General features: G+C 41.2%; 1 protein-coding gene across 4 annotated transcripts in view; it reads right to left on the bottom strand.

The window, feature by feature from the left end:
* Window positions 1-4,150: 4,150 nt before the first annotated feature.
* The window catches only part of LOC307231489 (cryptochrome-2-like), a 76,115-nt gene continuing 56,275 nt past the window's right edge, over window positions 4,151-23,990 (bottom strand). For 3 of the 4 annotated variants that reach the window (XM_080002223.1, XM_080002226.1, XM_080002225.1), the window contains 3 exons: window positions 23,278-23,734; window positions 7,094-7,200; window positions 4,151-4,286 (listed from right to left, as the gene is read on the bottom strand). In XM_080002223.1, the coding sequence (XP_079858349.1) occupies window positions 7,149-7,200; window positions 23,278-23,734 (509 nt within the window). In that variant the 3' untranslated portion in view covers window positions 4,151-4,286; window positions 7,094-7,148. Of the gene's footprint in view, window positions 4,287-7,093; window positions 7,201-22,044; window positions 23,735-23,990 lie in introns of those variants that run through there. The other variant, XM_080002224.1, reaches the window with a different exon arrangement.

Below are 23,990 nucleotides of genomic sequence, written 5' to 3'. Positions count from 1 at the left end.
GGCCCAGAGGTACTCAACCCAATCAGAGCTGTTTAACTGAGGTTCAGAAAAGGAGTGCATGCAGCCATTGGTGAAATATGTACAATTCAGTGTGGCTCGAGGAACTTGAAATGCACTTGCCCAGATTTTTCTGGAGGGATTAACCTGAGGAAGAAATAAGAGAGTATGCCATAACCTGGGTCAACATGGGAGACAGACCATCTGGGTGCATCGCACAGCTAGGAGGAACGCAGGGTCCTTGAAGAGGATAGTTATGTGGATGACACCCTCACCTCCCATAACAGCCTGGAGGAACTGGACAAAATCCCAGGAGTGGAGAAAATTTGGAGAGCTGAAGGCTTCTGTCTGAAACCATGGATTCGGTCAGGGCAAAGTGGGAGGCAAACAACTACAGAAGAAGTCCTGAAAAAGGGAGGAACAATGAAGCTAAGGAGGCTCATTGTTCTACCAAATCAGATGAGAGATGAAGACGACAAAGCTCTGGGTGTTGGATACCAAGTGGAAGAGGACAAGCTTCACATGCTGACATCAATCAACTCACCTGACCCACTGCCTAGAAGGGAGCTGCTGAGTCAAGTAGCTGGACTTTATGACCCGATCGCCTTAGTAACCCCAACCAAACAGAAGGGGGCGATCCTTGTAAGAAAAGCATTCCAGGAAGCAGGTGGTGGGAAACTAACCAGAGAAACCTGGGAAAAGCCACTCTCAGGGCCTCAGATAAAAAGCCATTAAGCCCTTTGAAGAGTATGTGGAGCTTGGACAAATTAAATTCCACCGGAGCCTTACACCAGCTGACTGTGCAGGGAAGCCGTGGGGAATCACCTTCTCAAATGGAAGTGATAAAACCTATCTGGCTGTGATGTATTTGAGGTGGGACACCGGGCAAGGAATTGAGATCTGATTCATTGAATCCAAAGCCAAGCTAACACCACTGGACCAGAAAGGGGAAAACAGAAACAGAAACAGTCTTTATTCATCACACAACACACCACACTATAACACATGCTTGCACACACACACACACACACATGCACATGCTTTTGATGGTGGCCGGTGAAATGGATTCTCTGCTTTTGACCCATCCTGGGTTGTCCTTCCTCCGGGGGCACAGCCAGGAGCAGTGGGCAGCATACGTGGACGCGCCCGGGGACCAGGTGATGAATGTCCATTGCTGGTCAGACAATGATGGGTGCATGTTTTTGGTGGGGGTCCTTACTGACGTGAGGTGGAGGAAACCCCATGTGAGCACGGGGAGAACATGCAAACTCCACACAGAAAGGCTCCTATTTGGGAGATAACCCGCCGGAGCACGGTGCCAACAGCGCACCGTGCTCCGGCGGATGCAATCAAGGCTGAGTCTGTGGTGCCGTCTTTGCAGCCAGGCTCAAGAAATATTTTGAGAAGCATGGAGGAATGAAAGTGGAGCGGTGGATTCATCTAGTCGGTAGTCAAACAGTTTTGGGAGCCATCCGAAGAGAAAGCTATGGGTACCAAACCTTTTTTGCAAACCGTGCGGCTGAAATTCAGAGCGCTGGGCCGGTGGAAGACTGGTGCTGGATCCCTGGAGAACTAAATGTTGCTGACGTCATGACAAGAGGATGCTCTGCTGAAGAACTGAATGAGAATTCCACATGGCAAAATAGACCAGAGTTTCTGAGGTGGCCAGTGGAGGAGTGGCCTAAAAAATCAGCCAGAGAAAGTGTGAATAAGCTCCAGAGAAAAGCTTTCACAGCAGCAGTAGCCAGAGCCCAAGCAAAACAAACAGTCAATGACCACCACCTTCAGTCTACACAGGCAAGCCCGAAGGAGGAGATTCAAAAGGAAGTAGGCCCAACTACTAGGGCAGGTAGCACACCTGCGGGCTGGAGAATAAAGAACCTTGTGGAGGTGGAAAAGTTCAGTAGCTTATCCAGACTAGTAAATGTCATTGCACGCTGCTAAAAAGTGGCTGGAGTTGAAGGAAAATAGCAGAGGGCAAGCAAAGGAAAAGGAGGCTGTGCTGACACCAAAAGAACTCAAAGGTGCCCTCAGAGACCTCTTTCTCGCTGCCCCAGAAAGTGCCACTTTTCCAGACACAGCTTTAAACAGGCTAGTAGTGTACAGAGAAGTGGGCTCTGGACTCAGTCTGTGGTGACAGAATCCAGATGTTCAATGAAGACAAAACTGCTGTTCCTATGATACCATATGAAGCACAGTTGTCTACACTGGTAGCACGAGAGGCCCACAAAGCCAACCACGAAGGCATAGCTGGAACTCTTCTCAGGATTAGGAAAAGGGCCTGGGTGGTAAAAGGTCAAAGACTCGCAAAGAGAGTGGTGAACAGCTGTGTGGCCTGCAGGAAAGCCAAAGCAAAGCGATGTCAACAAATTATGAGTGACCTTCCGCCTGAGAGAGTGAGCCCGGCCAACCCATTTTGGACCTGTTTGGGCCTTACAAGGTAAAGGATGAGGTGAGGAAAAGAGTCTTGCTTAAAGTCTGGTGCATTGTGTTCTGCTGTATGGCTTCAAGGGCCATACACACTGATGTCGTCAGCGACCAGTCTTCTGAAGGGTTTCTGCTTGTGTATCAGAGGTTCACTTCCCTCAGAGGACACCCCAGGAAGCTGTGGTCAGATCCTGGCACAAATTTTGTAGGGGCAAAGCCTGCATTTGAGGAGCTTCACAAATTTCTGGGTAAATTGAAAAAGACTGAGCTTGAGGAAGAAGCTTCACAAAGTGGAACCGAGTGGTCTTGGGAGATCCACCCAGCAGACTCTCCACACAGGAATGGAGCAGCAGAAGCAGCAGTCCGCTTAGCGAAGCGGGCCCCAAACAGCATCGGAGGTGATGGGCTTCACGTGGGGTGAATTCCAGACATCCCTTTTTATGGCAGCAAATCTGGTGAACGAAAGGCCCATAGATGTGAGAGTACAGAGCCAGGACGACTGTATGGGGTTCATCAGCCCCAATTCCCTTCTGTTGGGACAAGCCAGCCCGAGAGGGGACCCAGGAGACTTCCAGTTTGAGAGCTACCCATACAAGAGACTCCAAAGGATCCAAGGAGAGACAGATTTTGGAACAGATGGTGCCAGTTAGCAGGTCCAAACCTGTTCATAAAGAACAAGGGGCACACCAAGGAGCGGAATGTCTCTGTGGGAGATGTGGTTTGGCTGGCTGACCAAAACGCACTGAGGAGTCAATATAGGTTGGACAGAGTGGTCAATGTCAACGCTGACAAGAAAGGCATCGTTATAGATGTAAATGTGAGGACCTTTCCCAGCTACCTTGTCCCAGTCAGAAGGCTAACCTCAAAGAAGGCATCGGTTGGACACGGAAGGAAAACCTCAGCTAAGATTCCTGCTATAATCCTGTACAGGGACGTCAGCCGCTTGGTGGTCCTATTTACTATTGAAAAACAAGAAAATTTAAAGACTGTCATGATTTCCTTGGGTTCAAAAACCAGGAGCTCAAGTGGTAGGTGTTAAGTTATGAATGGTTTTGTTTTATTTTATTATTTTTCTCCCACTTTTCTCTCATATTTAGGTAGTCTAGTCCGAAGGAATCAATTAATAATATTAATAATTATGATAATAATATTGAAGCAGTGCAAGAGGGCTGCATCGAGCCACCTTGTCAGCTCAGGCTCCTGGCGTGCAGGTAGGGAGAAAGAGAGCAGCTTTGATAAGGAGGGCTGGGCAGGTGTCGATTCCTTTTGTTTGCTCAGTAGGGTGTGCTCCTGCAGGGAGAAACAAGCCCATGGAAGAGCTACTCAATGCCTAGGTAACCGCAGAGACACCTAACACACCTGATTCGCTTATTTACTAATTAAAGAAGGAAAAAAGTGTGGTTGTCCAGCGTCATCGGTAGGTTTCTGTGCCGAGTCGAGTTTAGGCAGGCATTGAAAGTAAAAAACCCAAATAACTCGACAGTATGTGACAAATAAAGCTCTCTCTCTCTTTTACAACTGATGACAGAAACCTACTGATAATATATTCATCGTTGGTTGGTAGAAAGATTCATATGATGGTGTGTGTGTGTGTGTGTGATTTTGATGCAAAATAAATAAATAAACAAACATTTTGGAAAGATAAGTTTCTTCAAAACTGTTTTATCTCTTTATTCAAACTTATGTTTGAAGAAACATAAGAAATATGTATGTACATAGATTTCACCTTTTCTCTGCAAGTCGTAATCCCTCCTTGAAACTGGGTCCCCGAGGATCCTCCAAGCTTCTTCAGCTTCGAGGAACCTTCGCAGACCTAAGGCTGCCTCGGAAGAGCACAGGCCTCCAAGACGGTCTGGGTGGTACTTGTGGAACAAGTGCAGAAGGATAGCCATTAAGAAATAACTCAATTTTGAGAAGTACAAGAAACATACAGTTCATCTCAATATACATTCACATTTCAGATGTTAACATAGGCAGACAAGCAAACAGATGCAATCTTAATTTTCAATTTTCCTGTGTATTTGAAACAAATGGATTGACAGAATCAGTCGTGCTTTATTGACATGTGCAAGGTATTATACATCGAATAGGCCTCGGTTAAAGGAGATATCAAAACATTGATGGTGATGCCAGTTAAATGCAAAAATATTAAACCAGAAAAAAGCAGAACAGCATGGAAAGTTACACAACCGCCACTTCCTGTCCAGAAGCGAGATATGAGTCAAGAGGCATGACTTTGTATGTTTTACCATATAAGAGCTACATGGCCATCAACTTTGCTATAGTGCATTTTAGGTTCATCCTGAAATTTCACCTGAAAGCCGAATATCCCTAACTTTTTGTGAGTAGTGTATATACACCGAAAAGCCACAACATTAAAACCACTGACAGGTGAAGTGAATAACATTGATCATCTTGTTCCAATGTCACAGGTCAAGGGGTGGATGTATTAGGCAGGCAGTACTTCAAGAACATTTAGTTCTTGAAGTTGATGTGTTGGAAGCAGGAAAATGGGCAAGTGTAAGGATCTGAGCGACTTTGAAAATGGCCAAATTGTGATGGCTAGAGAACTGGGTCAGAGCATCTCCAAAACGGCAGGTCTTGTGGGGTGTTCCCAGAATGCAGTGGTTAGTACCTACCAAAAATGGTCCAAGGAAGAACAACTGGTGAACTGGCGACAGAGTCATGGGCACCCAAGGCTCATTGATGAGCGTGGGGAGAATGGGGAGTGAAGGCTAGCCCATCTGGTCTGATCCCACAGAAGAGCTACTGTGGCACAAATTGCTGAAAAAGTTTATGCTGGCTATGACACAAAGGTGTCAGAATACAGTGCAGCTTGCTGCGTATGGGGCTGCGTAGCCACAGACCAGTCAGAGTTCCCATGCCGAGCCCTGTCCACTGCTTAAAGTGCCTAAAATGGGCACATGAGCGACAGAACTCGACCATGGAGCAATGGAAGAAGGTGGCTTGGTCATGTTTTCGTTTACATCATGTACATTACTTTACTTTACATACAGTATAACAACATATCGAGTTGCATTCTGCATGTGCATTGTTTGCCTGGGGAAGAGATGGCACCAGGACACACTATGGGAAGAAGGCAAGCCGGCAAAGGCAGTGTGATGCTCTGGGCAATGTTCTGCCAGGAACCCTTGGGTCCTGGCATAGATGTGGATTGGGGTGGACGGTATAAATGGTATAGAAAGTACACCGGTATGAATTTGCCCTACAGTATGGATTTTGACTATACCGTGCCATACCGCCCAGCCATAATGTGGATGTTACTTTGACATGTACCAAAATACAAATACAGACCAAATACACCCCTTCATGTCAACGGTATTACCTGATGGCAGTGGCTTCTTTCAGCGGGATAATGCGCCCTGCCACACTGCAAAATTTGTTCAGGAATGGTTTGCGGAACATGACAAAGAGTTCAAGGTGTTTACTTGGCCTCCAAATTCCCCAGATCTCAATCCAATCGAGCATCAATTGGATGTGCTGGAACAACAAGCCCGAGCCATAAGGGCCCCACCTCGCAACTTACAGGACTTAAAAGATCTGCTGCTAATGTCTTGGTGCCAGATACCACAGGACACCTTCAGAGGTCTTGTGGAGTCCATTCTTCGATGGGTCAGAGTTTTCGCGGCACGATTGGGACCTACATATTATAAGGCAGTTGGTTTTAATGTTGTGGCTGGTGTGTGTGTACACTGTATATATACAGTATATATATTAATATATATGTACGTAAGTGTGTGTATATATGTGTGTGTTCGTGTGTGTGTGTGTATATATATATATATATATATATATATATATATATATTTATATATATATATATATATATATATATAATTATGTGTATTTCATCTTCATGGACGACAATGCTCCAGCTCATCGAGGTTGCATCATTTGGGAACGGCTGCTGGAAACTGGGGTACCTCAAATGGAGAGGCTGAACTTTCTCCAGACCTGAATCCCATAGAAAACCTATGGGATCAGCTGAGTCCCATATAGAGGCTCGTAACTCTGTAGCCCAGAACCTCAATGACCTGAGGGCCGCCTTTCAAGAAGAGTGGAGTGCCATGCCTCCCCAGACAATAAGTCGACTTGTAAACAGCATGAGACGTCGTTGTCAAGCTGTAATTGATGCTCAAGGGCATATGACAAGTTATTGAGACTGACAATTTTTGTTGTGGTATACTCACCACTGTTGTTGGCTTTTGTTTCAATAAATTAGTTGAGATGAGCAAATCACCATTGCATGCTTCTACTTAAATGCCCTACTTTCATGATAATATCACTGTATTCTCACTGATAATATCACAAAAGCCAAATATCCCTAACTTTTTGTAAGTAGTGTATATAAAATCATGATTCCCATTTTGGGACTGGACTAGGCCAAGTGATTTTATAAAATTGCTAGATAGCCACGTGGCAAGGACTGGGTAAATGTTGTGGTTACCAACTCAAACTCCTCAAAGTATGTTTTTTTTTTTGTTTCCCTGGGATCAGAAATTGAGTATGAAGTTGCAGATTCAAATAATCCTACCTCAAAAGACTGTAATGACCACAGATTCCTGGTTAATATTATGATTGATGTCAAGAATCTCCAAGCAAAATGTAAGTGATGATTATTCTGGCTCAGAAGAAAGAGTAGAGTTACCATTAAGGCCAGCTGTTTGTATTTGTGTTTAAGCTGCTGCAGTGAGTCAGGGGGCCTAGCTCCAAGAATGGAATAGAGGTCCTTTGGAGGTGATTCCGCAGACATCCCTGCAAAACACATGTACATGTATTGCTCAATATAACACAATGTTGTTGCTATTTGGATAGCAGGGAAATCACAAATTCATGCACAATACATATAACAACATGCATTAATTTAACACTTCTCTGAACGATGGGTGGGCACCTTTAATCGTGTACTAGTTTGACAGAACAATATGTTATCAAATTAAGGCAAAGACAAAATCTGAGAAAAAGTTGCATCCCTTAAATGGTGAAAACATTGTTCCATAGCCTCCATTCACAGATTCCTTAGGGGTCTTACCAGTGCAGGTATGAAAACCTCTGGAATTGCTTGAATTATTAGGGGTCCAGCCCAAAGGGGCGGGAGCCCTATTGTTTTTGTTCGGAATAAAATGGCAGTGGAAATGTCTGGCGCTCAGAAATATCTGAACCCACGGACATGAATGATAGATAGTTGTATTCGGGGCAGTCCAGACAAGCTGTCATCCAAGTTTCATCCACATCAGGTTGAATTTGGGGAAGGAGTTACAAAAAAACAGTGGTTTTTTTTCCCCTGCTTAGCTCACATGAACACATTGCAGACTACTGATTTGTCACAGAGAAGAGTCACTGTCTCACGGCGTCATTATTGCATGACACGACACATCCAGAACCACCTCGTAGGACGTGCCGTGGGTGCTCGGCTGCGGAGAGACAGCACCCGGACTCACTAGTTATCGTTCTCGGGGGTCTTTAAAAAAAGGGAATTTATTAACTGTCCGAGCAGAGAGAACACGCAAAACACCGCAACACCACTGTCCACAATGCGTAATTACAGTTTGGATGAATACAGAGACGTGTGACGCTAGCTACTGTGAGGACAGCTGTATAATGACACGTACCACAGTGAGTTAACCCTCAGAATTTATAGAAATTTCATTGATATATATTTCTACAGATACCTATGTCTCTATTTACCTGCATATCCCAGCATACATTTGTATAAGTCCTTAGATATTAAGCCAAATTAATGGTATACGACAAATGTTCTACTTCATAGTCAAAATCAGATCTGTGATTATAACAAAGGTGTATTCCATTACAGACAATTAATTTGGTTATATATCTTCCTGAACTGTGGTTACTTATAAAAATAACCATAATACATTTAACAGTGAATGTAACATGTATTAATTGTTATGAAATAATTGCATTCTTTTTGTGTTTTCATCCTCCAGATGACGCAGAAAAGCCGAAAGTCTGAGACAGCAAAGAAACAGTGGTAGATACTGGGATTAACAATGACACCAACTCCAGAAATACAAGCAGTTTATTAACTGTCTGAGCAGACATCACCTGCAAGTCAACCCTCAGCACGCACAGCAGCTGCTCGTGGATCAGATACCCAGAAGCGCCGAAGCACAGAGCTACAGATCCGGGAGACGCACGTCACACTGACTAACCTGGATCCCATGCATTGCTGCCTTATTGCTCAGATTTTTGTTATTATTAATCTTCTTGGCATTTTTGGGGCTGAAAGTGTCTCGAACACAACAATCGCCGAAGCCACGGACATGGTTGGGGATTCATTGGAACCGGGGCGTTTCAGTCATCTATAGCGCCCCCAAATTACTTTAAGGCTTTGAATGCATTTTTGACACCCATGGTAGACTCAAACTCATGAAACTCGGCACACACATCAGAACCTGTATAAATTGCGAGAATATCTAGCGAATTTGCTGGGCTTGGTCAGCGGGCTCTTGGCGCCCCCTAATGCATAGCAGGTCTTAGTCAGGTTATAGTTGCTCCGATATTTACGAAATTTGGTACATTGCTCTCATCATTTCGCCATATTTCACATTGGTGTTCATTAGCCAAACCGGAAGTCGGCCATATTTATTTTTGTGCATTTTTCATATATTTCATGCAAACTTTTGCAACTCCATCTCAAACTTCCACAGCACATATAAAATACATTAACGATTAAAACAAATTCAAATTTGTTCGTTTTCATCAAAACAGCGTGGGCCGAGCAAGGTGTCGAATTTCCATGTTGGCCATTTTTGTGCTCCATACTTTTGCAAACTCCTCCAAGGAGGTTGGTCAGAGCCACGTTAAACTTAGGCAGTGTATGCTGTATCAAAGACCTTAACAATAAAAAATTGTTAAAAGTTTTAGTTTCAGTCGAGCGGTGAGGACGTGGCCAGATGTCTAATTATCATAAGTATTCCAAGTCTTAGATTGCATTTTTGAGGGGCTTGGAATGCTTGAAAACTCACAACATTGGCACACATGTCAGAACTGGCAGAAATGGAAAAGTTCTGCAGTGATTTAGCTCGGGCGTTGCCAGCAGGCTCCATGGCGTCCCCAAATGCAGCGCAGGTTTGGGATAAGGTTCCTTTGATGTCCACAAAATTCGGAGGGATCATTGCTCTCATATTTAAGAACATACTCAATTTCTTTAAAAAAAAATTGCCCAACAGGAAGACAGCCATTTTGGATACCATACGTAATTTTTCATTTTACAAAAACATCTTTGAGGCCTTTAGGACTCATGAGACTTTGCACTCATGTTCAAACTAGTAAACCCCACCCGAATTGATTTCACATTTGGGCTTGGGCGTCGCATGTCAGCTTTATAGCGCCCCCTAATTATTTTAGTGTTTGAATGCATTTTTAACGCTCTTGGTAGACTCAAACTCATGAAACTTGGCGCAAACAGAACCTGTTAACATTGTGAGAATATTGAGAGAATTGGCTGGGCATGGTCAGCAGGCTCCATAGCGGCCCCCTAATGTGTAGCAGTTCTAAGTCGGGATATAGTTGCTCTGATATTCACCAAATTTGGTACGCACATTGCTCCCATCATTTCGGACATATTATACACTGGCTTTCATTAGCTCCTATCAACCAGAAGTCGGCCATTTTGAGTTTTGTACATTTTTTAGGTATTTTATGCAAACTTTCAGTAACTCCTCCTAGGGGGTTCATGAGATCCGGCTCAAACTTGCACAGTGAATATAAATTACCTTGAGGACTAAAAGTTGTTAAAATGTTTCGTTTTTGTGAAACGGCGTGGCGAGGCGTCAAATTTCCATGTTTGGTCATTTTTAGGCGCCATACTTTCCAAACTCCTCCAAGAAGTTTAATTAAATCCAGTTCAAAGTTAGCCAGCATATATAAAAATACCTTAACTATGAAAAGTTGTTAAAAATTAAGTTTGAACGGTGTGGGCGTGGCGAGCCGTCAAATTTCCATGTTTCTTTCACCATGAAACAGGAAGTGGAATGTAACTCCACCGTACATTGTCTCAAACTTTAAATGTTTCATCAGAATTCCGGCCTGAAGACATTTATATGCCATTATAGAGTAATGGAAATAGCGCCCCCTACTTGTAGGAAGTGGCTTGTAACTCGACTGTACATGGTCAAATCTGCTCCAAGCTTCAGAGAGTCCCGGCCTGAAGACGTTAATATGCGAGTATAGTCATAGTCATTGTATTGCAAGTTTAGTCATAGCACCCCCTGCTGGCAGGAAGTTGATTGTAACTCGACTGTACCTTGTAAAATCTGCCCAAAACATGACAGGTTGGCTAAGAGTCCCGGCCTGAAGACATTTACGTGCCAATATTGAGTTATGGTCATAGTGGTTCCTGCTGGCAATAGAAAATTACATGTTTTATACTTTGATGTACTCCTCCTAATAACATCTTACCTCTTCGCGCAGTGTCCAATGGTTACAAAAGTGCGCGGCTGCGAAACCGGTATCCCGCCAGTGCCCCTGTCATGCGCAAAGCGAGGGCCCGCTCATAGCTGCCTGCAGCTCTCATTATAATTATTCTATCTGAAAGGTATCAGGATCTCAGAGACCGTAACTACAGCAACCAAACTTGGCAAATATGTTCACTACTAAGGCAATATATACTACAGCAAGTGACCACTGGTGGCAGAAAATCAATCTTATGCCCTGGAAACAAGGCTTTCACAAGTATTTATATTTTTTGCCTCTCCCCCTTGGCATTTCATTTCTTTAATATTAGACCCAAAACTTGGAAAAAATGGGTCCAGTAATTTCAAACCTTTTATGTTCAAATGCCAAATTGATTTACAGAATCTTAAGATGCTTACGATAAAATGCTGTAAAAGGCTTTTGAAGTTGTGTGACACAGTCAGTGTGTTTACATGCACTAAATACCCAGATTACGCTCAATATTTGGGTTAAGACAATAATGCGTTGAAGGAGTTAATATGCATTTGGAATAATGCAATTACTGATAATGGGAAGTGCTTGCTCTACCGTCCAGGAAAACCTCCATCTACGATCCTCGGACACTTTCTAGAATGTCACCATTTTGGTTCTTGTATCCAATGCATCTCACTATATTTAGCTCCCTCATTAAACTCAACATAAAAGGGTCTCACTTTCCGACCAAAAGTACACGTGTTTATCGACGGTTGCCATGGTGTCCGTTGTTTGTTGCCGAAACAACTCTTTCCAGGTCAAATATATGCAATATTAGGAATAAGCCGAGTGTGATTGGCTTACTCTAGCGCATGGAAACGCACTGATTGGCACTGTAATAAGTCCTGGAAACCGAACATTGAATTACTTAAATTACTTACTTAAATTCATGATACAAGTTAAATAATTATTCTGTGACCACCAGCATTATGTGTGATGCCTTGGGGCAGACCCTCTTTACTCTGTTAGTCTCAGTATGTTCTCACCTTAATTTATTTGGGATCTAGTATTGTTTCTTCCGGATCTGCTGTCATGTCAAATGACTTAGTCTCGTCAAGTGACTATCGCTCAGCAGCGGATGTCTTATGGTTGGTCCTGGACCGCCGCTGTGCATATAACCTGAACAGGTCCGACAACGTAAACGTAAAGGGTGAGACCCTTGTTAAGTTGGCTAGAATGTACTTTATTTTGCAAAACAGGAGAGTATTACAGTAATAAACTTTGTAACAGCTATACAGTAGTCTCTCACCATCAATTTTTCTGGAGGGAGTTGTTACAGTATACATAGAAAGAGCTGGGCCTTGTCTTGTGCAGGGCTTGATAGTAACGGTTACCGAGTCAACCAGATTGAGTCAATTGGCAACCATTTCTTTGCCTGTGGTTGCCCCCTTTGGCAATCAATTTAACATAGAAAATAAGGAGAGCAAACTGCAAAAGGTGCACTCCGCAATAAACATTTGTTGCATTCGTGATATTTAATTACGAACGCTGCACGTGCATTGATTCACGGGCGCACTGGCACCAGTGGTAAGTAGATCAAGGTTATTACAGTAAGGGAGAGAACTACCGAGAGAATGACACCATCCGCAATCGATTAACTAGTGGACTCGTTCTCTGATATAACGTTAGACGCGGTTTGAATGTGCCGACGGCTTCGAACTGTCGGCTTCCACTATAAGCATATTTTAGACTTTTTCACCATAAATTGCATTTTTGTTCAGTTAATAAAAACTAAACCAAAAATTAAAACATTTAAAAAAAATTGTTAAAACTAGACAGAATAACTATAGCATTACAATGACTATTTCTTTTTATGAGAACCATGAGAAGCAACATCTGGGAGTTGTAAGGAGCGTTCTGGATGTCTCAAAACTCATGCACCTAGCTTTACTTTAGCAATTAAAAGTACTGGTGTGAGTGAACATCACATTGTCTTATCTCTACACACAAACTGGAGAACAAGGGAGTGTGGTGTGGCCTTGACAAGCTGGAGAATAACAAGGAACAGACATAACTGGGAGGTTATGTGAGCATAGGTTATATGAACGAAGCACGCATGCATTGGTTATATGAAGAAAGCATCAATCATTGCATTTTTTTAACACAAAACTTAATCACACGGCTCTGTGGAATACTTGATTCTGACTGGTCAACAGCGACAATGTCCGTAAAATGACCGTAACGCTACATAGAAACTACAATGGAAAACTTCAAGAGATGAATGTGGATGTGCTCACATTAATAACAGTAAATAGGTTGAATAGTTTAGTTAAAAGAGACATTATTTATTTGTTGGTGGAGTGGGATATTAAACTTTCGGTTTGTTTTCTTTTAAAAATCTAAATACAGATTTGTGGATTGAGATATATGATTTTGTTTTTGTGTATTCAAATTAGGTTTGCGCGATCATGCAAAATTCCAATCGGCGATCGCTGGGAGGCAGCGACCACCAATTGACGATTTTAACGGGGGGTGCACGCACATAGAACATAATGTAATGTAACAAATGCGGCCCCCGTTACAGAAGTGCAGGATTTATTATTCATAAATGAAGTATTTACACTATATATCCAGTTATTATTAAATTATGTCCCATAGAAACGGAAACCAACGGGGAGACGGGCAAACAGTGGGGATGCTCAGGGTTTTTTTTTGGAACGGGACAGTCCCTTCGGTCCCTCAGTGGTGTTGAAAATTGTAGTTTCATACAAGTAGGCAACAACTGAAAATAAATAAAACTAAAATAAAGACACAGGCATGGGAGTCGATGCTGTCTGGAGGAAAAAAAAAAAACAAAAAAAAAAAACTGTGCTCCAATTCTCTGAGTTAGGTTTACGGTTTTCATTTTCCATACAAGATAGAAACTAAGGAAATAAAATAAATCAAAATCTTTCTTTATGAGATTATATAATATATTATTATATTCTAATCACAAGTGGTTACTCGACAGCTCTGAGCAGAGAAGGTGAGTGCCCCTCTCTCACTCTCTCCCTCTACACTCCAGTTTCATAACACTGTAAATGGCACCTGTTCCGTTTCAATGCTCGGATTGTTCATGGTGGATAAATTATTATTTTTTAAATTGTCTGTCATGAATGTCAATCACGATCAGTGGAGTCGATCGCCGATTGACAATTTAATCGTAAATCTGGCCAAGCCTAATTCAAATATAATAGCCACCGTTTGCAAAACATAAACAAACTATAATAGAAGAGCAATCAGCAGTTGTGCTGAGTCTGTGTAGTTTGGGTGGTCTAGATGTTATTTGATAAATCCTCATTGAATGATTGTCTGTAAACTCTGCTTGGCTCTTTGCACCTGAATCCATAAAACATGAATGCTATAACATAGACCAAATCGGATCAAGTCTCAATTGAAAATCAGAGACTTATCAAGATTGATTTAGACAGTGGCACTGGAGGTAGAGCAGGTTCCTGGTTCAATACCCGGTTCCTCCTGGCAGCACGTCGAAATGTCCTTGAGCAAGACACTGAACCCTCCAGTGCTCTCGATGAGCTGGTGTGCACCTTGCACGGTTGCCGCTGCTATCGATATGTGAATGGGTGAATGTGAGGCATGTACTGTAAAGCGCTTTGAGGGGTCAACAGTCTAGAACAGCACTATATAAATGTAGGCCATATACCATTTATGGCGGTTTTCAATCTAGACCTGGTCTGATGTGGTCTGTGTAGTGCAAATACTCAAAAATCATACTTCTAGCTGTTTTCACAAATAAAGAAAATGTTTCACCAAACTGACACATGGCTATAATAGGTCTCTAGTGTTCATATGAGTAACCAGTGCAGAGTTAATCTTTCAGTCTCTGAAAGACTAACATATTTTAGTCTCTTTATAGTGGTTTAAAATCTAAACCTGGTCTTAAGTGGTCTATGTAGTGGAAATTTTCAAAACTTCTATTTCTGGCTGTTTTCATAAAAAAATAAAGGGTTGCACAAATATGAGTGATGGTATTATTGGTCTCTACGGTCCATATGAGTAATCAGGCCAGATTTGAACAATGGACCATTAAAGTAATTTCCCCCTGGGATTATTAAAGTATTTCTGATTCTGATGTCCTATTTGAGTCTGTTTACATAAATAGAAATAAGGTTTCACAAATCTGAATGATGTTAACGATAATTCTATGTGGTTCAGCATGATAACCGAGGCCAGTTCTGATCAGTCTAAAAACAGATTTTGTTATATCTGTTTAGCAGAAGTTTTCAGATTTCCGAGGTTCCTGAACGCACCATGTAACTAGGCCACATTTCAGATTTATCTTTACACTTTTAAACAGTAAAAACCCTTAAAATTGAGCAAGTGTGCTTCGTTCAAGATCAGCCAACTATTGTAAATAACTCAAGTTGAAATTTGAATGTCTGACGAATATCGAACATCACGCTATCTTTACCTCGGCGTCCCGGCTCGGGATCCCCATTTGTATGTCATTGTCAGAACCCGAACCCAATTTAAGATTTGAACCATTCTAATATTTGATCAAAACAATCCGATCATCTTAAAATGCACTCGCGAAAGGCATTGGATGGGCTAACCGTTTCAGGGATTAACGTTACAGCAAGACTGTTGTCACTTTGAGTTTAAATATCCAGATGTCGAGGGCCATGAACGCAGCTAAAAAAAACACTAGTTACGAAGAAGACGTGCTACTCAAAACACGTACCAGAATGCACTACGAGTCACGAAAGCATGAAAAGCGTTAGTATAATATACTCAAAACCGTCTAAGTAAAGAAAACGATAGTATACAATAACATAACGAGTGGATCGCCTCCTACCTTCTCAACGCCAGCAGTGTGCAACGGTTTTACCTGACCGCCGGAAACACATGGGAATGAAGAGTTCGACAAATAACAACAATAATAATAATGATAATGATAATAAATAATAATAATAATAATTATTATTATTATTATTATTATTATTACAGAAGAAGAGTTTATTTCAATGAATGCAAATGAGGCAGACTAATATCTCAAGATTTTATGAGATATGAAGAGTCAGGATTCGATTGAAATTCCAAATTACATCGATTAGATGACACACAATACGATTCCACTGATATATTGACATACATACATTGTAACAATGGCAGTTGCCATTAACCTTAACCATGTGACAAAAGTACCTTACTGAGCAAATTCAGTGCAATACAGAAATGAAATGTTTCAAATCGTCTTTATTTTTCTGTAAACAAGCTAAACCTTGTTTTACTGAACTTGTACGGGACTTCATTTTCAAAATATATAAGGCTATATAAATATATAAATAGTGTAGCAGAATTACAATTGATATTTGATTGGAACTAATTCCAGGTGAACAATTTTATTAACAATATTATTAGCACATAAATTTCTCATGGAAATAATTTAAAGCGGCCAAATCTATCTATCTATCTATCTATTAATAAACACGTTGACACATAATGTTTGATAGTTTATTGCATGTTGATACCGAAAGTCAATCATCATGGAAATCATCACCTTATAAGAGCATTTCCAGTCACACATTGATCAAAAAATGATATTTCAGAACATGTATGCACCGATAGTTTTTGTGACATTATCTTAGTTGAACACAATATCAAAGATGACCGTTGTGATTCAGAAATAATCATTTGTTAACTTAAGTAAGGATGGAATGAATATAATGTGATATTATAGGTAGGTAGGTGGTCACAGAATGCAGGAGTTCTGTAGAGATATGATTCCAATGTGGGCTGAACAACTGAACAAATTGCGCTTTACAGAGATGACATTGACCTGATCACAACAGACAGATCCTCATCCACAAGGAGGCTTATGATACATACATGATGCTTTAATTTTTCTTGTTCTTGTGTTCTTCTTGTTCTTGTTCTTCAGCCAAATTGCATCGGCTTTTTGGGGGCCTTAAGAAACTCGAAAACTCATGATGATACATTAAAGAGGTTATGCAGATTAAAATGCATCATTTGACATTGTTTGCACTCATTTCAGCTCATTAAGAGATAAGATATATGCAATTACTTTTCAAAGATCACAAAAGCTGCAGATTAGATAGATTTGTGTACAACATATTTGGCTGAAATAAAAAAATAAGCTTTTTAACAGCTATATGCTGCTTTTATAATTATTTTGGAATTACCCATATTAAAATGTGTATTACATGTGCTTCATACCATTCTTTCCAAAATTAGGATTTGTTTTTGTAAGTTATATTTCTGTTGTTTAGGCAATTGATCAGCCAGTTGATTTTAAAGGTTCCATAAATGTACTCAAGACGTCTTATTTCTCCATATGTCATTGAAGTTAAGCACATTGATTACTTAAATTCTTTATTTATTTTATACAAGAGAGTATGCTGAGACACATCTAGAGAGACATTTTTCTAAGATTAAAAATCAAACACGAAGCTTTAGAAATGATGGCATCATCATCAACAGTTAGGACTTGTTTAGTGTTTTTCAGGAATGTGGTAGTATCATCTGCCAATTGGTTGATAATAATAGGGTGAGGTGTGGGGTGCCTTTAATGTTGCAATATTCCATTATTTAAATAAAATTGAAATAATGAGAAGAAAATGGGAAAAATACAAAAAAAAAAAAAAAAAGACAAATGCTTCAATAACCTCTTTATAATCAAAGATATTGAGTACAAGCCTAACATTGTTGTGCATAGAACTTATATTTATAAACCCAGCTAGATAGTCTGATTACTTCAGGGCTAAAAAAAAAAAAAAAGTTCTCTCAATGTTTTCCATATTCTTCATTTTTGTATTATTATTTTTTAATCTTTAACTGAAGGAAACTTTTAAATGACTGAATCAATGTAATTTAATCAATCTAATTATTCATACTGTAAATTGTTTAAAATGTTGGCAAATAATTTGAAACATAATTAAAGATTACTCTAAATTGTGCATATCTCCTCGGAGATTAGAGCAGCATCTGAACAGTCTATATCATTAATTAGTAAATCATTTTCTTCGCCTTCCCCTATCCATTTGGCTGTTGATCATCTATAAGCAGGGGTGCACGTACCAATATGACCGATTTACCATTGGGTTTCGGTAATGGCGGCCATATATATATTTTAGTGTCTAGTCTAGTGATGTTAAATATGTGTACCGAGTTTTCATGGAAAAAAGTGAATAGGTTAGATTTTTTTAAATTTTAAAGAGGGCGTGGTCAGCCATTTTACCATGCTCATGCTCGGAACCCATATAATATCGATGGGGGGGACTGGGACTAACGTGTGAGGAAAGTTTTGTGAGTTTTCGAGTTTCTTAAGGCCCCCAAAAAGCCGATGCAATTTGGCTGAAGAACAAGAACAAGAAGAACACAAAACAAGAAAAAATTAAAGCTGCAAGCAGCGATGACTGGGTCCTCAAAGTGCAAGTGTCGGCGGGACCTGATAAATTGGCTTGGAGGAGTCCGCAAAAGTATGGAGCATGAAAATGCCCTAAAAAGTGACTAAAACTGCACCTTTAATCCAATACAACCGACTTTCATTGGGTTTCGGTGATGGCGACAAAAAAAATATTTTTAAGTCTAGTGATGTTAAATATGTATACCGAATTTCTTGAGTTTTTGCGCTCATCTGTCACCGTCCTTTTCGGGCCACTCAGTGACCTAGACAGACAAGTACCAAATAGACAAGTACCATTAGCTTAGTACTTGTCTATTCTATTTTATTATTATCTATGATAGCATTTTTTCTTAGATAATACCAAACATGATAAAAATAAATGGCTAAATACCTTTAAGAACTCGTACTTAGGGGTTATACTCATGTAATGATTTTCATTGACAATGCATTCATAATGAAATTACTTGCCACATCCTACATACTTCTGGATTGGATATCCGGGATAGTCACTTTCACTATTATATTTTCCTTCTTTACAGCCTCCATTGTGAGATGCATCACGGAGGTTTTCAGATCCGCGTTGTCTTTTTGCAGCTCGACTGTATGGTGCAGGAATTCAAGGCTGGCTTTCATCTCGGTAAAGTCTTGGTGAAACAGACCAAGCATATCCAGCATACCCAGTGTCTTGTTAATCTGATCCAAGACACTTACTTATACAACAGTGGTAAGTAGATCTGGTGGGTTGGTGTGTGTGGCTCAGTCCGTCGCTTCCTCTTTGCCGAGTTGTTACGGTTCTGGTCCTCCTCCATACCGATCAATATAATCCTCAAGGTCCTCCATGTTGGATTTGCATAGTGTTTTTGACATGTCACAATAATGACATGTGCAGGCATTTGCAATCCTGCAATGGGGCAGCACCCTGCCTGTGGTAACATCCAGCAACACTGCCACACCTCTGCCTACAGTATGTCAACATCCAGCCACCATCTCATGCTGGGATCAAGACAGCAAAGGGAAGTAAAAGAACAACAGCTTGAAGCACACGATGAAGAACGTCAAGAGTTGATGGGGAATTTCTTGTTTGAGTCTGAACCTGAAGATGACTGCGCGTTGTTCATGTCGGAAGTCAGAGACCCTTGGCATTCCTGTGTGTGCAAGCTTTACTAGGCCATAAAATAAAATTGTTGGGAGCCATAAGCCTACCTATTGCGTTGTGAATGTTTTGTCTTTGGACCCCTACGATAACTACCAGCAGCTACACTGGAATTTGTAATTTTTTACCCTGATAGGTTTTACATAACTGGGTGACAATTATCAATGTAATGGAAGTTTGTGAAGCTTCAGAGCCTATACCTATCCCCTGTAGTTTGGAATGATTGAAAAGGCACTCATACATATTAACATATTAATGATATGGATATATGGGTATTTGTTTTTGCACATCAATAATTATTTAAATAATATCGATGTCTTTTAATATTTGTAATATACAGTATATAAAGTTTTCACATATTTATAATTAGATTTCTAATATATCGTTTTCATATAATTTTATTTTGTGAACTATGATCTGGAAATATAATACAATACATCCTCCAACCAGGCGATGGCTCAAAGAATTAGCGGCCTCAGGAGGGAGGTGATGCTCAAACCCCATTGGCTCACAGTCCTGGGACCTCGGGAGGGAGAATGGGCCTCAGGAGAGAGGTCTGCAGCTGGACCCTTTTGACTAATAATAACGACCTTAATTTGAACAGCACATTTTCATCCACAACATGCAACTCAAAGTGCTTTACATTAAAAAGCCATCAAATAGTAACAATGAAAGTAGAAAGATAACAAAGTGTACAAAAAAGTATTTATAGATGAGATTCATGTGATCGCTGTTGGGACTTAAAGAACAACTGTCAGGTTAATTTCTTTTTATTAATGTACAATCTTGGGGAAGATGGTTTAAAATCATATACAGTGGGGCAAAAAAGTATTTAGTCAGCCACCAATTGTGCAAGTTCTCCCACTTAAAAAGATGAGAGAGGCCTGTTATTTTCATCATAGGTACACCCCAACTATGAGGGCCAAAATGAGAAAAAACAAATCTAGAAAATCACATTGTCTAATTTTTAAAGAATTTATTTGCAAATTATGGTGGAAAATAAGTATTTGGTCAATAACAAATGTTCTTCTCAATACTTTGTTATATACCCTTTGTTTGCAATGACAGAGGTCAAACATTTTCTGTAAGTCTTCACAAGGTTTTCACACACTGTTGCTGGTATTTTGGCCCATTCCTCCATGCAGATCTCCTCTAGAGCAGTGATGTTTTGGGGCTGTCTCTGGGCAACATGGACTTTCAACTCCCTCCAAAGATTTTCTATGGGGTTGAGATCTGGAGACTGACACTCCAGGACCTTGAAATGCTTCATACGAAGCCACTCCTTTGGTGTGTTTGGGATCATTGTCATGCTGAAAGACCCAGCCACATTTCATCTTCAATGCCCTTGCTGATGGAAGGAGGTTTTCACTCAAAATCTCACGATACATGGCCCCATTCATTCTTTCCTTTACACGGATCAGTCGTCCTGGTCCCTTTGCAGAAAAACAGCCCCAAAGCATGATGTTTCCACCCCCATGCTTCACTTGTGTGCTATCACCGGGTGCGTTGCATTACATTTCACTGCATATATGTATGGAAGTATGTATATGTATGTGACAAATAAAAATCTTGAATCTTGAATCTTGAACAGTAGGTATGGTGTTCTTTGGATGCAACTCAGCTTTCTTTCTCCTCCAAACACGACCAGTTGAGTTTTTACCAAAAAGTTATATTTTGGTTTCATCTGACCATATGACATTCTCCCAATCCTCTTCTGGATCATCCAAATGCTCTCTAGCAAACTTCAGACGGGCCTGGACATGTACTGGCTTAAGCAGGGGGACACGTCTGGCACTGCAGGATTTGAGTCCCTGGCGGCGTAGTGTGTTACTGATGGTAGCCTTTGTTACTTTGGTCCCAGCTCTCTGCAGGTCATTCACTAGGTCCCCCCGTGTGATTCTAGGATGTTTGCTCACCGTTCTTGTGATCATTTTGACCCCACGGGGTGAGATCTTGCGTGGAGCCCCAGATCGAGGGAGATTATCAGTGGTCTTGTATGTCTTCCATTTTCTAATAATTGCTCCCACAGTTGATTTCTTCACAACAAGCTGCTTACCTATTGCAGATTCAGTCTTCCCAGTCTGGTGCAGGTCTACAATTTTGTTTCTGGTGTCCTTTGACAGCTCTTTGGTCTTGGCCATAGTGGAGTTTGGGGTGTGACTGTTTGAGGTTGTGGACAGGTGTCTTTTATACTGATAACGAGTTGAAACAGGTTCCATTAATACAGAGGAGCCTCTTAAAGAAAAAGTTACAGGTCTGTGAAAGCCAGAAATCTTGCTTGTTTGTAGGTGACAAAATACTTATGTTACCGAGGAATTTACCAATTAATTCATTAAAAATCCTACAATGTGATTTCCTGGATTCTGTCTCTCATAGTCGAAGTGTACCTATGATGAAAATTTCAGGCCTCTCTCATCTTTTTAAGTGGGAGAACTTGCACAATTGGTGGCTGACTAAATACTTTTTTGCCCCACTGTGTGTGTGTGTGTGTGTATGTATATATATATATATATATATATATATATATATATATATATATATATATATATATATATATATATATATATATAAACTTCTGAATGTTCCAGTGAACACCACTGGGACCATTATCCGGAAGTGGAAAGAACATAATTTTACCATCAACCGTCCCCGACCAGGTGCTCCTCACAAGATTTATGACAGAGGAGTCAAAAGAATAATTAGAAGTGCTGTCCAAGGACCACTTGCAGAGAGCTTCAGAAAGACCTGGAATTAGCAGGTACAGTTGTTTCAAAGAAAACAATAAGTAATGCACACAACCGCCATGGCCTCTATGCATGCTCTCCACGCAAGACACCATTGCTGATGAAAAAGCATGTTGAGGCTCATTCAAAGTTTCCTGCACAACATTTGGGCAAGCCAATGAAATACTGGGATAAAATAGTCTGGTCAGATGAGACCAAAATTGAACTGCTTGGATGTCAAAGGACACACCATGTTTGGAGGAGAAATGGCACTGCACATCACACTACAAACACCATACCAACAGTGAAGTTTGGAGGTGGAAACAGTTTTTCAGCATATGGTACTGGCAGACTTCACATAATTGAAGGAAGGATGAATGGAGAAATGTACCGGGACATTCTTGATAAGAATCTGCTGCCATCGACCAGGATGCTGAAGATGAAACGAGGGTGGACATTTCAGCAAGACAATGATCCCAAACACACAGCCAAGGAAACTCTCCATTGGTTTCAGAGAAAGAAAAAAACAAAACTTTTAGAATGGCCCAGTCAATCACCTGACTTGAATCCAAAAGAAAATCTATGGAAAGAACTGAAGATCAAAAGGCCCCAGGAACCTTCAAGATTTGAAGACAGTTTGTGTGGAAGAATGGGCAAAAATCACACCTGAGCAATGCATGCGACTAGTTTCTTCATAAGAGGTGTCTTGAAGCTGTCATTTCCAACAAAGGCTTTTCTACTAAGTACTAAATAAATTTCAGCAAGCGTGTTCAATACTTTTCCCCTGTTTCATTCCACTTTATTACACATAACGTAATTTATGGACATATATGTTTTGATTTCTTTGTATGTGTGGATTACTTGGGTTGTTACCGACATCTGTTGAACATTTCATGTCAATAGCTCCATCAGAAATATGTTCAATACATATTTCCCCCGCTGTGTGTGTGTGTATATATATGCACACACACACACACACACACACACACACACACACACACACACACACACACACACACACACACACACACACACACACACACACACACACACACACACACACACACACACACACTCACTCACTCACTCACTCACTCACTCACTCACTCACTCACTCACTCACTCACTCACTCACTCACTGCAAATTGTTTGGCGTCTCCTCCATCGTGTCCTCTTCCATTTCCTCCTCGTCCGATACATTCCTCTCCCCTGCCGTGGCAAGGGGGGTGAAGGTCTGCGGGCTCTGGTGCCTCTGGCTGTGTCGCAGCTTGCGAGGCTGACTAATTCTCCCTGGGCCCCCAGGCAGAGCCTGGGCCAGGGCCAGGCATGGGGGCAGAGCTGTGGGTATGTACGGGAACTGGGCCGCAGGTTTGGGACGCAGAAACGGGCCCTTGGCTTGGTTTGGTGCTGGGGAGGATGGAGGAGGGGAGGTCCTGTTCTCTGATCCCGCTGCACCTTCTTCTGTATCGGTTTTGGTTTGTGATCCTACCACCAAGAAGATGATGTCTGCAGGCCGGTGCAGGTCTGAGCCTGTAGAAGAGTCTGGTAGTATAGAGCGGCACTCCGCCTTGTCAGCAGCTTCTTGGAGTGGGGACTCTAGGGGGAAAGCAAAAAATGTATAAATAAACAAACACACACATAGAAGCAGTGGATAAGGCCATGGTGCATTGTGCTTGGAGCGTTCTTGCAGTCATGGGGTGTCTGTATGGCGGCAGGGCTCATGGGTGGCTGCGAGGCCTTTTCCCCTGCTTGGAGGCACTACGATATAATTCTGACCTTTTACACCAGAACTAATTGGACCAATTACACGCATGCACTGGGTTCGCTGCAATGTCATTTCACTACATATATG

The sequence above is a fragment of the Zeus faber genome (genome assembly GCF_960531495.2).
Source record: "Zeus faber genome assembly, chromosome: 6".
Taxonomy (NCBI): domain Eukaryota; kingdom Metazoa; phylum Chordata; class Actinopteri; order Zeiformes; family Zeidae; genus Zeus; species Zeus faber.
Note: the sequence above shows the minus strand (reverse complement) of the source record. Positions and strands in the feature narration are given on the sequence as shown.